At 41.0% G+C, this 24,598-nt stretch overlaps 1 protein-coding gene across 14 annotated transcripts in view; it reads left to right on the plus strand.

Annotated features, from left to right (window-relative positions):
- The window catches only part of AFDN (afadin, adherens junction formation factor), a 91,570-nt gene that overhangs the window by 39,287 nt on the left and 27,685 nt on the right, over positions 1 to 24,598 (plus strand). For 9 of the 14 annotated variants that reach the window (XM_083605959.1, XM_083605972.1, XM_083605965.1 and 6 more), the window contains 14 exons: positions 3,383 to 3,477; positions 4,673 to 4,932; positions 5,855 to 5,924; positions 7,179 to 7,291; positions 9,246 to 9,307; positions 10,641 to 10,846; positions 13,739 to 13,759; positions 14,508 to 14,653; positions 15,790 to 15,884; positions 17,395 to 17,660; positions 21,523 to 21,666; positions 22,695 to 22,893; positions 23,297 to 23,400; positions 23,701 to 23,787. In XM_083605959.1, the coding sequence (XP_083462085.1) occupies positions 3,383 to 3,477; positions 4,673 to 4,932; positions 5,855 to 5,924; positions 7,179 to 7,291; positions 9,246 to 9,307; positions 10,641 to 10,846; positions 13,739 to 13,759; positions 14,508 to 14,653; positions 15,790 to 15,884; positions 17,395 to 17,660; positions 21,523 to 21,666; positions 22,695 to 22,893; positions 23,297 to 23,400; positions 23,701 to 23,787 (1,868 nt within the window). The remainder of the gene's footprint in view (positions 1 to 3,382; positions 3,478 to 4,672; positions 4,933 to 5,854; positions 5,925 to 7,178; positions 7,292 to 9,245; positions 9,308 to 10,640; positions 10,847 to 13,738; positions 13,760 to 14,507; positions 14,654 to 15,789; positions 15,885 to 17,394; positions 17,661 to 21,522; positions 21,667 to 22,694; positions 22,894 to 23,296; positions 23,401 to 23,700; positions 23,788 to 24,598) is intronic. The other 5 variants (XM_083605961.1, XM_083605970.1, XM_083605964.1 and 2 more) reach the window with 1 other exon arrangement.

The following is a 24,598-nucleotide window of genomic DNA, read 5'->3' on the forward strand; positions in this document are numbered from 1 at the left end:
AGGAGAGACAAACCTCCCTTTTTTCCTGTCCTCTGTTTCCAACCAGATCAGGTTGTCATTCACTGCTGTTTTTAAACAACATTTTCTTATTACATTCTCTCCTTTTAAAAAATCTCCTGCCACCAGCTGTCTCTGTTCCAGCTCCTCAGTTTGTTGTCTTTTGGTTTGCTCTTCCTTCAAACAATTGCATAGCACACCACAAGCTGACCGTAGATAAAAGCTTATTATAGCCCAGCTAAATGATTTAAAAATAATTTTCCCCATCTCTCATTTTCCTTCCTGTTTCTGTCATCCCTTCACCACCAAGAGCTTGTGCAATAGCTTTTGAAAGCCTGCCACATGACCTCTGGTCTGGAAATTATAGGTAGCATTCAACTAAGTTTTACTCAGAGTAGACCTGTTGAAATTACCGGACAAACTCATGGACATTGATTTCAATGGGTCAGTTCTGAGTAAAACTTAGTTTAATAGCACCCTTATACAGTAAGGGAGCAGGGTACATCCGGCATGTGCTATATATCCGGCACAGTTATATTTGAAACCTTTTAAAAAACGGAATTGTCTCCGTTGGTTCCCGCCCCTCATTTTTTTTGTACTAGTGCATACCTTGGGATTGATCCAAGCATGCTGTTATTTCCCTCTTATTGCTCAGTGAGCCTATTTTGGCTATAATGATGTTGGTGCACTGGGACTGAGTAATTCAACATTAGAAGGAACAATGCTCCTTAGTTTTGCTGTTGCTCTTATAAGTAGAAATCACACACACACACACACACACACACACACACACACACACACACTGCCCTTCCTCCAAGTACCTAAAGTGTGTACATAAAATGATATTGAACTACCTTTTATATAATCAGGTTAAACGTGTTTGTTTCTCTTAAGGGAAAGTCAGCATTTTTTATATTAAAAGTTCTGCTTTTAATGTAGCTTTTATCTGGGCAGATCTTTGTGATCTCTCCACTGCCTCCTGTGACTGCTTAATTAGTACATATTGTTGCTTTTGCTTATGTATTGAATGCAGCAAGAGTGAGAACTCTGCTTAATAACTGAAACAAAGTCTCATGTTGAGGCAGCTACTTGTGTAAGTCCTGCAGCAAGAATAGATCAACATAAGAGCATCTTAATATTACTTCCCTAAACTGGAATTAATCAGGATTGTTCTTAATGAATACTGCTTTACTATGTAACTATATGGTTGGTGTGAATGTTCAGTGGAATCCACTGAATGCTCAGTTGGGGAAAAGGAATTTAACATGTATGGGAAAATGCTGCATCAGGGGTAGGGAACCTCTGGCCCACAGTAGCATTTGGAATGCCATGCTGTTTTCACCCAACCATCGGCTGGGATCACTGGTGGTGTCAGGCAGTGGGTGGAAGGACAGGATTTAATCTTGTATTGGCTGCACAGCATAGAGAGAAGTAAAGTATTTCTGCACAGCATATTTATCCCTTTTTCAAGGGCTTTCAGACACTGCCCCCCACCAGTTTGAGCTTCAAATGGGCATAGAGGGTGTTAAAAGCAGTGCCTTTTGCAAACAATGGCTACTTGCGCACAGGCAATGCTTTCAAAAGACAGCTTTCTTTTGAAATCATTGCCTGCACATGGGATTTCTAACTTTCACAAAGGGCTCTCTCTTTCTCTCATGAGCTCTCTCTCTCTCTCTCTCTCTCTCACACACACACACACACACAGAGAGAGAGAGAGAGAGAGAGAGAGAGAGATGTTTGAGCTCTGTCAAACAGGAGCATAGGGGCTGTTAGAAAGCCGCTTGCAAACAGCAGCAGGACTTTCAAATCTTGCTGCGCTAGCTTTGAAGTCCCAACAATCCTGATTTTAAAGCCCACTGTCAGTTGATTGCCCGCCTGTCAAATTTGGCCTGCCAGGGGGGTAAGGAGATAAGGATCTGGCCTGTTGTGTCGCTAGAAGCACCCCTCTGCTACATTTCTTTTCACCTGTACCAGTAGCCTCAAAATACTTCTGACAGTCTCTCAGGATAATTGATCCATGAATTACACTTTTAGATATGTGTACAATTCTCCCCAGCAGCCAAGTTCGGAGGTATGGTGCACATCACCACTACTTATATGCAATTAGTGTGAGAACTGAGAAACCATGAACAGTAATATATTAAAATGTGAAGAACATTTTAAAAAAGAAAGAAAATCCACTAAATGGAATATTTTATTTGTTTATTTATGATATTTCTAACTTGCCCTTTATCCATAGATCCTAAGGAAGGGAAATATGCACATCAGCAGCTACTGAAAGATAAAATCAGGGATAATTTAGTGCACAAACCCAATGTTTCTTTTTTGAGGCAGTGGGAGGCAGCACTTATTAAAACATTTTGTTTGTACTCTTTAAATTGTTTGTATGTTTGTATGTATGTATGTATGTATGTACATTCGTGCATTCTATACTGCCCTTCATTCAAAAATCACAGGGCGGTTTACAATATATACAATATATTGTATATACCGTATTTTTCGCCCTATAGGACGCACTTTTCCCCCTCCAAAAATGAAGGGGAAACGTGTGTGCGTCCTATGGGGTGAATACAGGTTTTTGCTGAAGCCTGGAGAGCGAGAGGCGTCGGTGCGCACCGACCCCTCTCGCTCTCCAGGCTTCAGGAAGCTATCCGCAAGCCTTGCGAGCCCGGCGGGAGTTGCCGCCGGGCTCGCAAGGCTTGCGGATAGCAGCCTGTTCTGGGGGTTGGGGTCGGGGGAAACTCAGGCTTCCCCCGCCCCAGCCCCGCGGCTGGGGGGGGGGAAATAATTTTTGTTTTATTCGTTTCCCCCCAAAAACCCGAGGTGTGTCCTATGGGCCGGTGCGCCCTATAGGGCGAAAAATACGGTACAAATTGGAAATTGTGGTAAGGAAAACAATTGGATTCTATCATACCAACTTATACTCAGGGTAGACACGTTGAAATCAAGTCCATTGATTAAAATGGTATACTCCAAGCATCACTTAATTTGATACAACCAGGTAATGATATCTAGTTCAGAGTAGACCAGTTGAAATAAAGGGATTTAACTTAACTTGATTGATTTCATTGTATCTACTTTAAGTGTGACTTAGTTGGATGTCATCCAGTATATTTAATGTTTCTTCCTGTATTATCTCAAATTTCCCAGTGCTAGTATGTCTTTATATGTTTTTAGTATTAGTTATTTGAAGACCTCCTGGATTTATGTATAATAACATAAACATAACTACTGAAATAAATACTTTTTTAAAGCTTAATTGAAATATGCTTTGGAATTCCAGCAATGGTATTTTGTTATGCAATGTCCTTGTGTATATTCATTTTTTAAAAAATTACATGCTTTAATTACTTTTGCAAACAAAATAACTTGTTCTTACTTGCAGATGGCTCTGACTCAAGAGATAAACCAAAGCTCTATCGTCTGCAGTTAAGTGTGACAGAAGTTGGTACAGAAAAATTTGATGACAACTCCATACAGGTAGGAAACGTTTATTGAGTCAAGAAAGAGAGTTTGGTTTATGCAAGCTGCAGTCTCCCATATTTGGATCAGACAAAAAAATTGGTTTATTATTAAGAGCAACTTTAGACCCCCGACCCCGGGGGGAAGGAGAGTGCACAATCCTAAAGCCATTGGAACCATGATCATAGCCAAGGGGAGCAGGGAGGGGCAGCTGCCCCTCATCAATAAACATCAATAAAAATACATAGCAAACTGAGGTTCTGGGGCCCCCTCCAAACAAAATGTCTGTACCCCCTAATAAAAATTCTGGTTACCCCCATGAATTTGCAACATGTTATCATTGCAACAACCCATCATTTGTTTTGACATTGAATTGTGCTGAAACCTTTGTGTGACCATGGGAAGAGGAATGATATACTTTCCAGACTTTCAGAACCTAGACAGTTTGTTGATCTGGGTGGTTGACTGTATCCAGTTGCTTGTATTCATTGTTAGTCCCACTCAAAGTACATACAGGCAATGACCAATTTATGTGTGATGACCTGGAAGTAGCCGGAAAAGGAGGTGGGCCAGGGGCAGAACTGGGTGGAGAGGGCTTATGCTCATTCTTCCAAAGCGCGGGTGTCAGGAACGTAACCGCCATACAATTGGTAGTTGCCTGTGCTCCCATTTAAATTAATCGACATGACTACCTTAGATTAATTAATTTCAATGGGATCTTTTCTGAGCATGATACAGCCCAATATTTTTAAATGCTGCTGGTCAACCCTTTCTATCATAACTACTTAGCTTCATGTTCAGTTGTGTACTGAAAAATATTAATGAAGTGGGAACCAGGAAAAATATAATAAAAAAGGCTTCAGTTTTGAAAGTTGTAAACGTATGTGTGTGGACTAGCACGGATGCTAGCTGGTATTTTTCTACAAGATAACATAGTTATTCTTCAGTTAATGTTGCTATTACCCAGTCATTATACTCATCACCTTACATGCATTCACAGATGGCAGCTTTTGGTGGTTTCTGAAAGATACTTGATCCCATCACTCATGGTACATTTTGAGGAAACTGATGCTGAACTAATGCAATTAATATTGAAAAAAGTACTTTGCTTATTTAAACCAAAACACATATTAGCATAGGTTTTATTTTTATTTTTTTTAAAAAAACCTGGTATCAGTTTTGCTGCTTCTAAATTTTGGTTATTTATTTTCAGTTGTTTGGTCCAGGAATTCAGCCTCATCATTGTGACCTCACTAATATGGATGGAGTTGTTACAGTTACCCCAAGAAGCATTGATGCCGAGACTTATGTAGAAGGTCAGCGGATCTCAGAGACCACTATGCTGCAAAGTGGTATGAAGGTTCAGTTTGGGACCTCTCACGTATTTAAATTTGTGGATCCCATTCAAGATCACATTCCTAAAGGACGTCTAGATGCAGGACACATGGTGAAAAGTTCACGACTCAAAGCTGGGTAAATCACCATTTTCAAGCAATAATCCCAAACTCAGGAAATTATTTAAGATGGTGATGGCATAGCAATGTTTCATTTTTCAAGTGGCAACCCTGATAAGAATAATACAATTATCTTCTTACTAATGTTTAATACTCTTGCTCCATCTTGTGAAATCTTTTGGAATTTCCAGTTGCTTAATTCATACTTAAAACTAATGTTGTGTTGTAGAGTTCCATTAATAAAAGAGCAAAGTCAACATAGCTAAAGGCTCCATGCTATACTATAATAATTTTATAAATGTTATAATTTTATAAAACCAAGGATACTTGGAAGAAAATGCTGCACACCTTTCATATTACATGCATTTAAATGTATTCTTTATATGTCATGAGGTAAGGCATGATGGAAATCACAGTGGTCCCTGAACTGTAGTAGCATGAAGAAACAAGTGTTGAACTATCTTTGTATTTGCAAGAGAGAGAGAGAGAGTTTTGTTTATAACATTTCTGCACTGCCTTTCCATAAAATGACTATGAGAGCCAACAATAAGTACAACAAATAAAATAATGGTAAGAATATCAATGAGCAGAACAGATTAAAATGTGGAAGTTTTGAAGTAACTTCCTAAATTTCTTTTAGTGACCTTTCTATAGTGTCTCCTGCCAACCTAGCAGTTCGCCGCTCCCTAGGCCAATAAAGCGAGATGAGCACCGCAACCCCAGAGTCAGCCATGACTGGACCTAATGGTCAGGGGTCCCTTTACCTTTACCTATAGTGTCATTCTTTGAAAATGAGATAAAATCTTTCTGTGTGTAAACATAATGTATATTTGCAGCTGCTAACAAATTCCAGAAGCGATTAGTCGAAACATTGTTGTGCTGTGTGTCTGGATATTATATGTTGCTAATAATTAGTTCTTGAATGTATGTTGTCTTTTTAGAGCTGTACAGGAAACTACATTTGATTTGGAAGGAGATGTCCATAGTGGAACAGGATTGCCTGCAAGCAAGGTAACAAATTGTCACCAGGCCTAGAAATGTGCTAAGTCATTTTACAACTGATAATTTAAAAACGTTTTAGTAATATATACTGAAAATCTGGCTGTGAAGTCAGTCAGTCAGTCAGTCAGTAAGCTTTCTTTAGAGAGTAGTAAGCCTCTACTCTTTGGAAGAAAGCTTACTGACTGACTTCATGGCCAGATTTTTAGTATATATTACTAAAACGTATTTAGGGCTTCATGTGTTATCATAGTTTTATTTTATATGCACAAGCCTCAGCTGTTCATATTTCCTCCTTTTTCTTTCCTCTTCGGATGTATATATACAAGAAAAAGAGATTGAAAGCTTCTGATGGGATATTATGACACTTCCCTGTGACATCCAAACTTGGAACTGTAGTCAGTTTAAACTATGGAGAGTCAGAACTAGGCAGGATCAGAACAAGGTTTCATAACTTCATTAATCATAGCTTACCAAACCACATTTCCCTAGTGTAATGGCTTTAGGGGTTGCTTGTGCGTAAATACTTGCTGCTCTGGGCTAGGTTGGCTGGTTAAACCATTTCTCGCTGGACAGCCATCCACTCCGTGGCTGTTCAGTCGCTGGCAGAATCCGTCAGTGGGCGTTTCTTAAACCTTTTCCAACATAAAAGTTGTTTGACGCCCAGTCTCCTCCTACTCTCCCTGCGCGGAAGTCTTCTGTGCAGGGAGGGCGTGGGTAGCGGAGGACCTGTGCTCTCCTCGCTGGTCTCCTGTGAAGAGTCCTGGAGCCTGCTCTCTGCTTCCCCCATTGGCCCCCCTCTATCCCTGGTGTTGCGCTGATTTTCTTCCCCAACAGGAGACCTGCCTCTCTCCCTGCTTGGCCCCTCTCCAGCATCGCTGTGGAGCCTCGCCTCCTCCTCCTCTAGTTCTGATGGCAGTTCCCTGACACCTAGGTTTAGCCATCATAGGAAGTTTTGCTTAATTTAAAGTATGGTTTCTCATTCTATATGAACTTCACTTAGGTCTTGTAAAACAAAGCATTTTTTAACTGAAAATCAACCTTTTCAGATAGTTTTATCAAGGAACCTCTTTATTGAATTTCTGTACCTGTCAAAATAGTATTGGATCACTGTCCTGGAGTGCATTGTTGGAACTCACTTCTCACATGAATAGAGAGTACACTCTAAAATGTGTCCAACATTAACTTATAGCTGCAGAGAAAGGGTGGGCAAGGCAAATCTCTGATATGTTTTGTGATAAATGCTTCTAATCTTGTGTGGAACAGAGTACCAACAGATTGGATAGTGACAGAATGTCGGCATCCAGCACAGCTGAACGAGGCATGGTCAAGCCAATGATCAGAATAGAACAGCAGGATTACCACAGGCAGGATGGCAGGTACCAAATAACGTTTTTCAATTTCTAAGGTTGATATGGGCAGACTGTATATTTTGATAATCAACTTCATTTTACTACAGAAGCAGGACAGAATATGGTAGGATGTAGATGTAAGATGCAGAATTGTTTAATATATTTTTTTAAGGCAAAATATTTGATTTCAAAGGATTCCATGGGTGTTGGTTTTTTTGAATAAAGCAAGACATGGTGCATTTCATTTTTAGCGAAAGAGCATTAAAATATGCATAAATATCAGGCTGTCTGGCAAATCTTTAGACGCAGGTGTGGTAATAGGATAATACAACTTTTCAGAAACAAGTGGGCCTTTTGCATTATTTGGATTGGGGAAAGCCTTTGCACTTTCAGAACTACATTTGCCATAGATAGGATTACATGTTTTGAATACTGTACTGTATTACGTTTCAAACCACTTCAGGAATTTCTCATGTAAAAGAGATAGCAAAACACAAATCACAATTTCATAGTCCTGCCAATAGTCATGATTCAGATTGTGTTCAAATTTAATGTGAAATCTGTCTGAGCTAAGGCAGTCATTATACTGCTTTAAAAGGGGGAGGAGGAGTTGTGCAACTCAGACATATATTTAAGTGTAACTGGCAGCAGAATAGCTGGGGAAGCCATTGCCATATTAAATTATGGTCAAAAGAGGGAATGAAGGCAGATCTAATTAAATGTTCCCAAGTACAAATTTAACTGAGTTGAAAGAGGTTAGTGAGCAGAGACCATGATGATAAACGACTTGCTGCATCTATTTTCAAATGGGCATTTTCAGGTTGTCAGTTTCTTATGCAGTGTCAAGAGAAATATATGCTTATTTCTGATTTAAACTCAGTACACATTTTGAAATGGCTGGCAATAGCCTTGTGCTACTGGAGAAAATGGGGAAACCTTTGCTGGTAATGGAAAAGTGTGACCACATAAGGTTTCAAGCTGCAGGCTAGTACTGTTGGATTGATTTTTTAAAAATAGTAATTTTTATTAGTTTTCAATTACAATTCAATAATAGCCTCATTATAACAATACCAATTTATAATACAATTATTAATACCAATCATTTGAATACTGAATTATATAATTTAGATAAAGTTGCCTCCCGCATGCTTGGATTGATGGCTTGATTATTTGCTTTATTTCTGTGTTCCAAAATCTTACTAATTTCCATTACATTCCAGTCATCATAATAATCCCTTATTCAACAACTGCAATATTAATAACTTCTGTTCATGTGGAGCTGTTCGATTGATTTGAAAAAATGGCTTGCCCTCCAGTCAGTAGGCAATAGTAAATGTCACTTCCGTTACAGACACATACTTCATCTTGTAACCAGAGACTCTCTGGTTTACACATTTGAAAGTGATAACGGGCTGTTTTAAGTATAAAACCACAGTTAATTTTCTCTGTCACTTTATGTCACATTAGTTCACATATTAAGCTATTAGTCATTCATTAATTGACCTGCTTGCATATGACCCAGCCTTCCAGGTCTCATAAAAACATAGTTTTTGAAATGGTTGTATCTATTACATTGTAGTAGCACCTGTGGATTTAGTGTGGTGCTAGTAAGCTAACCTCTCGTTCTTCTTTTATGTAGCCTCATGCAGGGGTCTGTGTGTGTAACATGAGCTGTTTACAGCAGCTGACAGGCTGCCTTGTGCACTGCAAATTCATTAAAATTTCATATTCATCTATAATGCAGACCTTCAGTTCATGATCTATCTTGTTAATGATCAAGTAGAACTTGAGAGTGAATCTAACAAGAAGAGGGGAGAATCAATATTTTTTGCCCCCTGTACTGTATTTTTCAGTTCATGTGAACAAAAATGGTGAATAAAGTCCCAGAAGCAAAGCCTTTGGAAAAGTCTGTATCTTTTGATAGTGGAATTAATTTTCACTCTTTAAACTGGACTTTTAAAGATCTGCTTTCTGTCTGTAGACCTCAGGACACACATGGACCTGAATTGATATTACCTGCAAGCATTGAATTCAGGGAAAGCTGTAAGTATTAACATTTCAAACAAAATCTGGTTAGGTGTGACAATTTTTTACTAACAGTTTTTATTTCATTTTTATAGATAACTTCAAATATGCAAGCAGTTTGGACAGTGGTCACATTTTCCCCTCAGTCCCATTCATACTCCTTACAAAAGCCAGTGAAATGCTACAAAGTGTAATAGTTGTTAAAGGTTATAGCTATCAATCCTATGCCTTTCCCATGGGACCACAAAGTTAGAAGTAAGAGATGAAGGCAGAAATAGAAGTAGCTCTCACGCTAAATAAAGGCATTGGTTTTATCAAGAATTTTAAACTAATTTGGAAGTTTAACTACTTAGGTTTTGCTAAGTAAACTTGTAAACTACTTAGGTTTTACTAAAATCAACCGGTATATAAATTTTGTTGAAAATAATAATTTAAAAAAATTAAGAGAAAAAAATCCTGAAGTTGCATATTTGCAGAGCCATTTGTCGAAAGGTTCCTTTATGTACCTTCAAAATATTTCTACACCCCTCCCCCAAAGATTACAAGAATCACTCCCAGGTATTTTTCTTAGTTCAGATAAGTCACACTTTCTTTGGCATAAAGATCTCAACCTATTAAAAATTTAGCCTCATGCAAATCAGTATACTGTAGTGATCCGTTTTCTTCAGTGGCCTGCTCTGCAAATTACAGCAACATCTGGCCACTCTACACTTTGCAGTAGGCCAGTGTGTTCTATATGGACTGCCCTGCAAGACAATTTAAGATATTCAACTAGTTCAAAATATAGTAACCAGATTACTGGTTGGGGTTCATATAACCCCTGTTTTGAAATAGCTGCACTAGTTGCCAGTTTGTTTCCAAACCCAATTCAAGGTGTTCACATTGCAGTTTAAAGCAATAAACAACTTAGGCCCCAAGTATCTGCAAAACCATCTTTAGAGGTCTTTGGATATGCAGAGAGAGCTCTCAGAACTTCTGCTACCCTTAGAAATGCAGGGTATGATGTCCCAGGAGAGGGCTTTCTCTATAGCAGCCCCTGAATTGTGGACCTTCCTCCCCACAGAAATGTGCCCAGCATCTTCCTTGTACGCCTTTTGCTGTATGTTGAAGATGCACCTCTTTACCTTGGCCTTTGACAGTTAAGGTATTTTGTGCTGAGGGACCAACCTCTTTTACTGAATCTATATTGTTCTGTTCCACTTGGAACAGTTTTATAATTGAAATGATTTAAGCTGTTTATATAATTGTATATTCTGTGACCCATGGTGGTGAAGGGGAACGGAATAAACCTTGCTTATAAATAGAACAAGTTACGAATTCATCTGATCTTGGTTTATTTTGGTTTTTGCAGCTGAAGATTCCTTTTTGTCTGCCATTATAAATTACACCAATAGCTCAACCGTTCATTTTAAGCTGTCTCCTACATACGTTTTGTATATGGCATGTCGGTATGTATTGTCAAGCCAGTACAGACCTGACATCAGTCCTGCTGAACGTACTCACAAAGTCATTGCAATAGTCAACAAGATGGTGAGCATGATGGAAGGAGTTATACAGGTGAGCTGCACTTTTAAGAGAATTTCTGTGAATACATTTTCATAGCTTAACCTTTTTTTATTACGAAAAATACTTCGCTTTTAGCAGGATTGTTTAACTTGATAGCTGTGGCTGCAATCACATAGCCAATATGATAATGGATATCACAGAGCAGTTTATAAATACCACACAAAATGATTTCAATTGCAGTGTAAAACAAACAAACAAAAAACTAATCAAGGTCCTCTAAAACAAAAATAAGATCAGTAACAGGATTCTCTTACTCGTGTATAGATCTTTATGTCAGATATTGAACAAGAGATTCAGATAATCATGGTTTTAGAAGACTAGAAAGCACCTGTATTTAAGCATTTTAATTGGCATTTAGCTAGGTTCTACTCAGAGTAAATTAATAAACCTTAGTCTTTTCCACTAACTTCCATTGGTCTACTCTTGAATAGGACTAGTGTCGTTGGTACCTTTAGGTTTCATTTGTTGCCAAAGTCCATTAATTTCAATAGGTTTAATCTGAGTAGGACTCAGATTGGGTAACACTCTTTGCCAGCATGGGTCTTGAGCTCAAAATTTGGTTCCATGCTGTTGTCTACGGGGGGGCGGGGGGGTAAGTCAACATGATGCTTTCAGGTAGTGGTGGACTACAACTCCAGTCATCCCTGACCACCATACATACAGGCTAGACTTGGAGTCCAGCAACATTTGGAAGGCCCCACATTGGCTACACCTTGTTTTTATGTATTGAATCCAGAATTCTCATGGGTGGAGCTCTGTTGAAGGAAGACACTTTTTATGGAATCCTCCTTCCCCTTGCAGCCTTGTGTATGCCTTGTAAACTACTGTGAAGAGTTAAGAAAACCTCAGTGTGGGAAGTGGCATGTGGATTGCAGGGGAGGCTCCTCTGGTTCACAATTACTTTAAGGACAGAAACGGTTCTGAACGTGGAGGGGGAACTGGATCCAACCCACTGTCTCCTATATATGCTCATTTATGCATTCATATTAAAAACAGTTGTTGTTTTTTGAATGATTGGAAGTAATTATATTTAAAAGAAATTCAGGCGTTCAACTGCAAATAGCTTGTTCGTCACTCAGTTTTTATTTTTGGTACACGTGGTGCCAAAGTGAGCAGCAGCAGCAGCAGCAGCAGCATCACTCAGGGTTTTTATTTTTTAGTTTTTTGTGTCCAAGATTTAATTTTTCAATTAAAACATACTTGTCTGTGAAAGCAATTCATTTATTATGGCTCCACTTGTATTTTCCTTTAAATGGTCCTATTTCTGTCTTCACCTGTCTCCTTGTTACATTAGTAGTGCTATAGATTTGGCACGCAGTTCTGCCTGTCCTACACTCTCTGAATAATATGGAGATCTGTCCCATTGAAGCCAGTAGAACCTTCCTGGCAGCAGCAGTGATTGAGGGTTGTATGGGGCGGTAGCAGCACCTTCCTGGTGGTGGTGGTGGTCTTGTGCACTGGTATGCGGCAGGGCAGTGGTGAGGTCGGGGGAGCTCTGGGTTGGTGTCATCAGCATCTCGCATGTGCGTGTACCTACAAGACAATGATGTCAACCTGGAATGCCCTCAGTCTATCCCTGTTGTGAGCGCAGTGCTGCTGGGAGGTAGGATTCCCTCTTTCAAGCAACATGCTACTGCTGCCTCCTGGCACTAGGCTATAACTCTTCCAGAAAGTGTATTGTGCCACACCATGCATTTTGAGGCAGACAATTCCACACCTTGCTCTACAAGATTGTAGCATCTAGGTTTCTTGGAATGGCAGTCCCTACCATCATTTAGCAATTTTGAGTGCATATCTGCAAATCTCACAGTAGATTGTGGAATAGTTTATGATAGATGGAATGTTATCAGTTTGGCTTTGATTGTAAAAATCTGATCAGCCCTTTATTGAACAGAAATGTAATACAAAACATAATTATTTTAAGTACAAAAATATACACCTATCATATTCCCTTTGGCCTCTGTTAAATTTAGGCTGTAATTCTATATTCCTACATGGGAGTAAGCTCCAATGAGTACAGTAGTAATTATTTGTGAGTAAACATGCATAGGTTGCACTGTATAGTTTTCTACCTGATCTTTGCATGCAAATTCTATAGTTTCCATGGAGCTTGAGCCAAACTTTTATTATAATTATGTTTATTCTTCCCTTCAATCATATGGTAAAATAGAAGGAAGAACTTGGGAATTTCAATTAATCACTGGAGTTCTGTTTGCAGAGACCTTCCTAGATAGTAATTCAAGTAATTAGATTCAAAGCATTTTTAAAAGAAGCTATTGTACAAGCAGTATCTATCTCAGTGAAAATCCAGAAAAGACAGCCAATTTTTCAGGTTTTTGTGGGTGATGTAATCAAACACATGTTGAGGGTGTACATATATCCAAACTTAGAAAAGAAATTCATGATACAACACACTATGAGAGTCCATTAAGAAGCACTGTAAGATTATTTAACAAATTTTGTAAGAAGAGTGTAGGTATCAGATGGATTAATTGTCACTGCACAAATTCTAGTGGCAAAATTACTGGAGATAAAACAGTCACAACCATAGAAGAGTGCTCTTAAACTGGCATTTCTACTAGTTCTGTTTAATATATGAAAACTGAACTGACCTGGCTACGCTGCTACAATGTCTGGCAGTCTGGTGTAAAGCTGCCTTCTCATGGAAAGGAAAGGCTCTGTTGTCTTCTGTGGAGCAGATCTCCATGTTACTCTTTGCAGGATTGCACAAAGTTTTCTCAGTTGTATCACATCTGGTGGTGAAATGTTTTAATGTGACTGAGCATAAGTCTTGTGCCTTCATATTTAGTGTTTGATTTCGAAAACTACCATGAATGTTCACAAGTTTCTTTCTTCTGTTTGATTTCCTTCGTTTTTCTCCAGGAGGTAGACCAGGTTGATCAGGTAGGATATATTGCTGGGAACTGATCCTAGCTGTGTTGGCTTAGCTCAGTTTCTCATGCTGCTTCCATGTAAAAATACAATATTTCTACAGCTGGATTGAACAGTTCATAACCCTCATTCAGCAGCTGGAACATGCAGTACTAAAATCCTTTTTTGACTGTGCAGCCTATCAGCATTCCATAATTTCTGCTTAACGCACTTCAGTATGGAGACATAATGACAAAAGTTCTTTTTCTTCCCTTTTTTTTTGTTTTGTCTGTGGTTCTGTTCTTTGGATCTCATCTGAGGTTGCCTGGCCTAGCATTTGTGGTCGGGAAATGGTGAGATAGATCAGTACTCGATACTGAGTTGCTTGGTGTCAAAGCCAGTGGCTAGCAGTATCTGGGTGACAATGGGCATTAGTCAACATGTGCTTGCGCACATACAGATTACCAGATAATGCATACATCTAAGCTTTCCGCATTTCATGACAACATGCTAACTCCATTTCACAAATGGCATTTGGAATATTTAATAATTTATCATTAAAATATCACTTGTAATTTGAAGCAATTGCAAGATGTCCGGCATATATTACTTACAGTTTCATAGAAATTCTTTGCAAATATCTGGTAACTGAGTTATATTTGGTAATATGGAGGGGGTACTGGTCTATCTAAACAGAGCCTTTTGATAATGAATGCAAGCTGAATTGCCAGAGGAAGACTTCCTTTTGATGTTTACACGACTTTTCGAAAAATATTTTCAGAAACAGAAGAATATTGCAGGGTCACTTGCTTTCTGGATGGCAAATGCATCTGAGCTGCTAAACTTCATTAAGCAGGATCGAGAGCTTAGCCGAATCACCTTAGATGCGCAAGATGTTTTGGCACACCTAGTTCAAATGGCATTCAAGTAAGATAATCAGATTTCTGTATATAGTACGTTCATCAAGTTTTTCCTTATTCAGGAAGAGTTATACATTCTTATTTCCAAATGCCTTTAAAAGCAGATATTGAGTGTTATCCAATATTAGTCATACCCAGAGTAAGCTCATTGAAATCAATGAACTTTATTGCACTTATTTCAGTGGGTCTACTCAGAGTATAATTAATTGGCTATCACCAGTGTTTTTATTTTTTAAAAAATGAAAGTTGGTTAATTCATTTGTTTATTATATCTGTTAGGTGCTTTATCCACTGGTGCATTTTGCATCTTATTATGCTCTAAGTGAGGAGGAGTTCATCCTTATACTTGGGCACAGTAAAAATTCTGAAGATTCTTTATTAGAATTAATTTATATTAAGAGTGAAATGTACAAGCGACCTGTGTAATTAGAAGTAAAAAAAAAACTCCTTTTGTTATTTTTCCAGATTCAAGCAATCTGCGTTGTGTAATTGAGCTAGTAGATTATATGTTAGGATTCCACTGGAAAGGGGGGGGGAATGTGTCACCCCCCATCAAAACACACATACCCCGCCTTTTTCCTTAACAGTTTTGGGTTGAATCCGGAGGAAGTCACGTTGTAGTCCCACTGAAATCTGTGGGACAAGTTAGTCATCACTAGCTTAAGTCTCATTGTAACTATTTCCAGTGTCAGTTGCAACAAAACAATAAAGTGCCATAAGATCGTTGTTTATCTCAGTTCTTCTCCTAACATCCCCTGCGTACAATCCCATAAAAATCATAGTCAGTTTCAAAATATAACAGGAATTGACTTGGCACAGTTTGGTATTTTTAATTCAGTATTAGTGCAGCAATATTTCTTAATGCATCTGTTTCTTGGAAAATTGCTCAGGAAACTTGGTGAATAATAGATAGTGAGGATGCAGTCCTAAGCACACTGAGGAGTAAGGCCTGGTAAACTCAGTGGGACACTGAGATATGTGCAGGATTGTTCTGAGAGTTGAATTGTTGACACTTAGGTAAATTCATTTTTTCCATGGCTGCAGGTTTTCATCAGCCTAATTTCTATGTTCATGAATCTAAATATTCTTTAAATGGGTGGAAGCCTTAATATTACTATTTATACACAATTTTATTTTTTTCAGATATTTGGTTCATTGTCTTCAGTCAGAGCTTAACAACTACATGCCTGCATTTCTTGATGATCCAGAAGAAAATAATCCTCAACGGCCTAAAATAGGTTAGATCACTTTGTGATATAATGTACTGAGCATAAGGTCAACTGTCATGAGAGGAACATGGTGGGAGACCTTATATATTGCAGGGAAATGCAATGTCTTTTTGCACGTACAATAAGACGTACTGTACTTTGTGAGGAGTTCCTCATCAGCAAACTGCATGGCAGCCATTGACATCTAATCCACCTTTCCCGATATTGTATGTTAGAATGTAACCGTGCGTGTATTTGTGTGTAATAATACATTATTTGTGTGTAATAATGCATGACCCTTCCCACTTGGATAACTCCAGTAACTGCCTTAGGCAGCTTCTTTAAGCCATGTACTGTGGCAGTGCCCAACAATATAAATATAATATTTGTTCTAAAGACATTACCAATTATGCATATCTATTGGACCCATTAACCATTTACAGTGGTACCTTGGTTGTCAAACTTAATCCGTTCTGGGAGTTCGTTCGAAAACCAAGGCGCAGCTTCCGATTGGCTTCAGGAGCTTCCTGCATTCAATCAGAAGCCGTGTCAGATGTTCGGCTCCTGAAAAATGTTCACAAACTGGAACACTCACTTCTGGGTTTGCGGCGTTCGGGAGCTGTTTGGACCCAAGGTACCACTGTACCCAAGCTGTTTCACAACCAAGGTACCACTGTATAAAAATTCTAGAAAAGTAAGGTGCAAACAAGTAACCTTGAATTTATTGTAAATTTTCTATGTGCAGTCATGCTGCAAATAGGAAGAATGCTGCTCCTCCTATGCTTAAGGACTGGCTTGTCTGGAAGGAATCTGTGAAATAGCTGACACTATATAATGCACAAATTATCATAACCCTTCTTGAACCTAAAAACAAGTTTGTCCATCCTCACATTCTCTTAATTTATTGATGAAGATTGACATTACCTTTGTTTCTCCTTTTTCTTTGGTTTTCCTATGACAGTTGCTGCTTTTTACTATATGCATTGGGAAATTTAAAAATAAAAAAAAAATATGGAGCACAAGTATTACTTCATTATGCAGATAAATACATCATTGTTATTAATGTCTTCCAGTCATAATGTAATATTTAACACTGAGTAACTTAACAGAGAAGGGACACGGGTGGCGCTGTGGGTAAAACCTCAGTGCCTAGGACCTGCCGATCGTATGGTTGGCGGTTCGAATCCCCGCGGCGGGGTGAGCTTCCGTCTTTCGGTCCCAGCTCCTGCCCACCTAGCAGTTCGAAAGCACCCCTAAGTGCAAGTAGTTAAATAGGTACCGCTTTATAGCGGGAAGGTAAACGGCATTTCCATGTGCTGCGCTGGTGCTGGCTCGCCAGAGCAGCTTTGTCACGCTGGCCACGTGACCCGGAAGTGTCTCCGGACAGCGCTGGCCCCCGGCCTCTTAAGTGAGATGGGCACACAACCCTAAAGTCGGACACGACTGGCCCGTACGGGTAGGGGTACCTTTACCTTTAACTTAACAGAGTACCTCAACCTGGAATGCATAGCTGAGTAAACTATTGTATTTTTTCTTTTAGATGACGTCTTGCATACGCTGACTGGAGCCATGTCCCTTCTGCGGCGATGTAGAGTGAACGCCGCACTCACCATACAGCTCTTTTCCCAGCTGTTCCACTTTATCAACATGTGGCTTTTTAACCGATTGGTTACTGATCCAGATTCAGGATTGTGTTCACATTACTGGGGAGCCATCATCCGGCAGCAGCTGGGGCACATTGAAGCTTGGGCAGAAAAACAGGGCTTGGAACTGGCTGCTGATTGTCATCTCAGTAGGATAGTACAAGTAGGTATTTGGTAGTAATAGGAAAAATAATAATAATAATTTATTATTTATACCCCGCCCATCTGGCTGGGCCTCCCCAGCCACTCTGGGCGGCTTCCATAGAAACCAAAAATACAGTAAAATATCACACGTTAAAAACTTCCCTGAACAGGGCTGCCTTAAGATGTCTTCTGAATGTCAGGTAGTTGTTTATCGCTTTGACATCTGCTGGAAGGGCGTTCCACAGGGTGGGCGCCACTACCAAGAAGGCCCTCTGCCTGGTTCCCTGTAGCTTTGCTTCTCGCAATGAGGGAACCGCCAGAAGGCCCTCGGCGCTGGACCTCAGCATCCGGGCAGAATAATGGGGGTGGAGACGCTCCTTCAGGTATACTGGACCGAGGCCGTTTAGGGCTTTAAAGGTCAGCACCAACACTTTGAATTGTGCTCGGAAACGTACTGGGAGCCAATGTAGGTCTTTCAAGACCGGTGTTATATGGTCTCGGCGGCCGCCCCCAGTCACCAGTCTAGCTGCCGCATTCTGGATTAGTTGTAGTTTCCGAGTCACCTTCAAAGGTAGCCCCACGTAGAGCGCATTGCAGTAGTCCAAGCGGGAGATAACCAGAGCATGCACCACTCTGGCGAGACAGTCCGCAGGCAGATAGGGTCTCAGCCTACGTACCAGATGGAGCTGGTAAACAGCTGCCCTGGACACAGATTTGACCTGTGCCTCCATGGACAGCTGTGAGTCCAAAATGACTCCCAGGCTGCGCACCTGGTCCTTCAGGGGCACAGTTACCCCATTCAGGACCAGGGAATCCTCCACACCTGCCCGCCTCCTGTCCCCCAAAAACAGTACTTCTGTCTTGTCAGGATTCAACCTCAATCTGTTAGCCGCCATCCATCCTCCAACCGCTTCCAGACACTCACACAGGACCTTCACCGCCCTCACTGGTTCTGATTTAAAAGAGAGGTAGAGCTGGGTATCATCCGCATACTGATGAACACCCAGCCCAAACCTCCTGATGATCTCTCCCAGCGGCTGCATGTAAATGTTGAAAAGCATGGGGGAGAGGACAGAACCCTGAGGCACCCCACAAGTGAGAGCCCAGGGGTCTGAACACTCATCCCCCACCACCACTTTCTGAATACGGCCCAGGAGGAAGGAGCGGAACCACTGTATGACAGTGCCCCCAGCTCCCAGCCCCTCAAGACGGTCCAGAAGGATGTTATGGTCGATGGTATCAAACGCTGCTGAGAGATCCAGCAGAACTAGGAAACAGCTCTCACCTTTGTCCCTAGCCCGCCGGAGATCATCAACCAGTGCGACCAAGGCAGTTTCAGTCCCATGATGAGGCCTGAATCCCGACTGGAAGGGTTCCAAATGGTCCGCTTCTTCCAGGCGTGCCTGGAGTTGTTCGGCAACCGCTCGCTCAATCACCTTGCCCAAGAATGGAAGATTTGAGACTGGGCAATAGTTGGCCATCGTGGCCGCATCTAAAAATGGTTTTTTAAGAAGTGGTTTAATAACCGCCTCTTTCAGTGGGTCTGGGAAGGCTCCCTCACGGAGGGAAGCATTCACCACCCCACGAAGCCCATCGCCCAGTCCTTCCCGGCTAGCTTTTATAAGCCAGGATGGGCAAGGATCCAGAAGACAGGTGGTTGGTTTCACTCGTCCAAGCAGCCTGTCCACATCCTCGGAGGTAACAGATTGGAATTGATCCCACTCAACTTGACTAGACAGAACTCTAGCACTCGCCCGCCCCGGCCCTACTCCCACCGTGGAGTCTACTTCTTCCTGAATCTGAGCAATTTTATCTGCAAAAAACTTTGCAAAATCATTGCAGGAGAACATGTGGCCCGTACTGGGCCCCGATGTTGCAGGTGGTTCCGCTAAATTGTGAACCACCTGAAAAAGTCTCCTGCTGCTGTTTTCTGCAGATGCAATAGAGGCGGTGAAGAAATTCTTCTTCGCCGTCGCTATCGCCACTTGGTAGGCTCAACGTTGAGCTCTAACCTGTGTCCGGTCAGATTCGAAATGAGTTATCTGCCACCGGCGCTCTAGCCGTCTCAACGATTGTTTCATTGCCCTCAGATCCGTGGAAAACCACGGGGCTGTCCGGGCTCCATGCAATCGGAGAGGGCGCTTCGAAACCAAACAGTCAATAGCCCTGGTTAACTCCACATTCCAGCGGACCACCAGGGAATCAGCTGAAAGGCCATCAGCATGGGATAAAGCATCCCTACCACTCTCTGGAAACCATTTGGATCCATTAAGTGGCGGGGGCGGACCATCCGAATCGGTCCCACCTCCCTGCAGAGGGGATGGGTCGCAGAGAAGTCCAGTTGCACCAGGAAGTGGTCTGACCATGGCACTTCTTTCAGTTCGCTTTTACTTAGTGTCAGATCACCAACATCCATAGAGGTAAACACCAGGTCCAAGGCATGTCCGCGGCTATGGGTTGGGCCAGACTTATTCAGGGACAGCCCCATGGAGGCCATGCTTTCCACGAAGTCCCGAGCGGCCCCTTGTAAGGTCGTGTCGGCATGGATGTTAAAATCCCCTAGGACGACCAAGCTAGGTGTCTCCAGGAGAACATCCGCCACGACCTGAAGCAGCTCGGGCAGGGAATCCTTGGTGCAGCGGGGAGGTCGGTACACCAAAAGGAATCCTGTACTGCCCCTATTGCCCAACTTCCATAACATGCACTCGGAAAACTGGGACTTCCCAATAGGACGCCTGGTGCAAACTAATGACTTCCTAAAAATCACTGCAACCCCCCCTCCCCGCCCACATGACCTGGGTTGCTGTGCGTAAGAGAAACCTGGTGGACAAGCAGCGGCAAGGACAGGCACATCTGCTTCATCCAACCAAGTCTCTGTTACACATGCCAGGTCAAGTCCTCCATCCATGATCAAGTCATGGATGGCAGTGGTCTTATGAATCATTGACCTGGCATTGTACAGCAGCACCTTCAGGTCATGTGGGTATCCCTTGCTGATTCTAGTATCCATCCGGTCAGGACCAGACCCGGAGGCAGGAATAGTCCTCAGACAACGACTAAACCTGCCCCCTCTGTAATGACATGGTCTAGTCTTAGCGTAACTCCTCCTCCTACCCGTGATCACTGAGATCGGTTGTCCCAGTGCATCCCCCCCTGTGGAACATGCCCCAGCCATTTTGTGGGCTGGGGCTCACTCCCCGGCAGCCCTGACCCCTCCCCTAAGAACAAAATAACACCTTAAACAAACAAACAAAACCAATAAAACAATACAAACAAAAAAATGTAAAAATTACAAAAACATCAAAATAAAAAAATAATTCCCCAAGCCCAACCAAACATCCATCCCACCCCCACCCCCCACATTTTAAAAAACACTCTGTGCCCCTCCGGCAGTAACAACTGTCCTAGTGAGGCCTGTCAGGCCCCGCCCTGGGCCAGGTGGTAAGTGGCAAGAGCAGGGCCCTCAGGCACTCACTCAGGGGAGTCCTCCTGGGCAGCGGCAGCAAGCAGCACGCAGTCCTTGTGAGGCTTACCTTGCATGATCTTGGAAGATTTTCCTCTACTAATTTAACAATGGAAATTCAGACTTAGCCACCTTTATGAAGTCATATGAAACCAGTGTCTGCAAAGTAGGGTTGGGGTGTACAGTTGCTTAATTGCTTCAATGTGGTTTTCCTCAGAGAGGTCTGTTTTCTTGCCATACTGAGGAGAGCTGTTTTGTACCAACTGCCTTATTTTTTAAAACCTGTGCTAAGAGTTTCAAACACAAAATGTGTACTCATTCAAGAGCAGGGTTCCACTCCCCAATTTGGTGTGTAGGGTCCACTGTCATGTTTCTTAATAAAATAAAGGTGATTCTACTAATTGTGCTTCTTTTTCAGGCAACTACTTTACTCACTATGGATAAGTATTCACGTGAAGACATTCCAAATATCAACAGTACCTGCTTTAAACTCAATTCTCTACAACTGCATGCCTTGCTACAAAATTATCATTGTGCCCCAGATGAGCCATTTATTCCAACAGTGAGTTAATCTTGACATTTATTTATTTATTTATAACATAATTTCCCTATAAATTTTTATATAGTGAATGTTACGGGGTAGCGTATGAAAAAAATAATGCTAACTCTATGAAATAATAAAAAGTTTGAGACATCTGAACCCCATTTTTAAAATAGTGATAGTAATTCTTTGCTCGAGTAGCCTATTCTGTCTCACATAGAAAAGGAAGAAAATACAGGCACCCCCCATTTTTCATGGGGGTTGTGTTCCAGGTCATTGTGTATGACAGTGCTCTGCCCCATTACACCCCCTTTTCCATCCATTTCCAGGTTGCCACAGTGCTCGCATGCACAATCACATATCAATTGGATGCACATAAATCTGCTTCATTGTTTTGAGTATCAACAGATAGCTTAATGATGCATTTTCAGTGCTCTTGGACTTATTTGTGTTTCCAATTTTGGGACACATTGCAGTATTCTATTTATGAAACTTTCTTATTTTTCTTAGGAATACATCTGTGGAGTAGCTTGCTAGAAGTTCTTGAATTGTAGGTGGGAGGGTGGTGAGAGCAAAAAAACTATTAGTGCTAAATAGTCAAACTGTAGGTTAAAAACCTAAAGTCTCCCTTCATTATTTTTCCTGCTCTTCAAAATACAGATTTAATCAAATCTGTAACATCCAGTATAAATCAACTTCTTCCTATTGCAAAAATGAATGCCTGCAATTCTTGTTTTGGTATCAATATAATAATCCCCTTTGTATTACTCGTTGATCACGAATGTTTAATATATTTCTAATAGTTTGAAGAATTTTATTTAAAGGGCACCTGCAGGTGGGATGGGGTGAAACTAAAGTTAAAGCTCACAGCTACAGTTGAACGAACGCTTTTGCCTCTTGTATCTGCTTCAGACAACATCAACCTAAACATATCACATACATCTTTCACATTTGCTAATTTGGGGTGGCTAAGGTATAAAATGATAACTTTATAATATTGGATTCTCATGTACAGCATTGTTTACTCACTCTCTCCCCCGCCAAACTAGGAGTTAATAGAAAATGTTGTAGCAGTGGCAGAAAACACCGCAGATGAGCTGGCTCGAAGTGATGGTAGAGAAGTACAGTTAGAAGAGGACCCTGATCTACAGCTACCCTTTCTTCTGCCAGAAGATGGTTACTCATGTGATGTTGTCAGAAACATCCCAAATGGGCTGCAAGAATTTTTAGATCCACTTTGCCAAAGAGGTGAGTCCTTTTAGTCTTGTACAGGGACAGAAAATGCTTCCTCTGCTGTAGTTTAGCTAAGAAAAAATCATTTTGTCTTTAGATGTTTGGAAATCTCTTCTTGCCATTATTTTTTATGCAGGATTTCAGCAACTTTTGTTGTCATGGAGATTTTATTTGGTCATCCCTTAAGTCAAGAAAAGGAGTGTCTTCTTTCCAGATTTGTATTATCATGTGATGTACATTCTGTGTTGCCTCTTTCGTCTTTTAAAAACACTTGTCACATTGATGATCAGCGCTGTTTTTAGTAATGAAACATTTGTATGCATGGTATTTGTTTTTTGTGGACTCTCAAATTACCTAATATGAGACCTGGGAAAATACATTCAGTTATACATTGTCTCCCCCACCCTACCCCTTCTAGGTTTCTGCAGATTGACACCTCATCCACGTTCACCAGGAACTTGGACAATATATTTTGAAGGTGCAGATTATGAAAGTCATCTGTTGCAAGATAATACTGATCTGGCAAGTACTTATCTTCTGGACATTATGGTAGAGGACATAAACTGTAGTTTAACCATATGCAATTTGTTATTTAGGGTGGCACTAGAGAGTTAAAATGCAGATGATTGCGTTTACTATATTTTTCCTGCAGCATAGCATATTAGTGCTTTACTTAAGCTATTCAAAGTGTTTTATTTTGCAACGTAGAAGTAAGCTAAGAGCAGAATTACCTGTAAGTGTATTAAAGTACCCAGAAGGAATTCTTACTGCTGTGCTCAGTGTCGTGGAATACAGAGTTTAATCTGTGCTTTGTTTCTGTAGGCTCATCCCTTAAGGAAGGAACCTGAGATAATCACTGTGACACTAAAGAAACAAAATGGGATGGGTCTGAGCATTGTGGCTGCTAAGGTATGAATATATAAATATACTAGAAAGCTCTGTACTCCTGCTTGCTCCACTCACACACCCCCGGCAAGGCACATTACTTACTGAATTGTCTGCCCTATCAATATGTTTTGTAGCCCTTTTTTTACCTTCACCCCCATGCACATGCCCTCTCTCTGTAACCCTTCTCACACACAGACCACCCTCATCTTCCTCCACACGTTGCAACTACTAAGCACCCCTTTCACCTTCCACCCAATTTTGAAGTCGATATTTCCTCCTGTTTTGCAGCCCCTTTAGTGCTCCCATTTTCATATTCACTCCTATTTTCGTACCTCCCCCCCCACTTCTGCAGATAAATGTTACTGTACTTTTAAGAATAGAATTTTGAAGACTGTCAGCTGGTTCAGTTAGGGATGGTTAAGTGACGGATGTTGTACATATATGGTGTTTGCTTGTTAATAAAATACTTGTACAGTACTAAATTACTGCATTGAATCTGTACACACATGGTACCAGGAGTGAAGTAATATTTGAGGGCTCCTTTATCTCATACATGAGGTAGCTGAGGAAAGAAAGAGGGAGAACAATGGAGAGACGTGGGGGGGGGGGGGGAATGGTGATTTAAAACAAGCCTTGAGTACTGTAAGAAGGGAGTTGAGAAATGTTTTGTTATGGTAGCTTTTTCATGTTGACCTCTGTGTTGTACCCATTTCCATTTATTTCTCCTTGTTTTTTCCCCCAATCCTCAGTGTTCCTCCCTTCAGATATCCCCCATTGTCTTAAACTATCCCTTTCCCCCCTCCCAGTGTCCCTCTCTTCTCGTTTTGATTTT

Source organism: Podarcis filfolensis (assembly GCF_964270895.1).
Source record: "Podarcis filfolensis genome assembly, chromosome: 3".
Lineage (NCBI taxonomy): Eukaryota > Metazoa > Chordata > Lepidosauria > Squamata > Lacertidae > Podarcis > Podarcis filfolensis.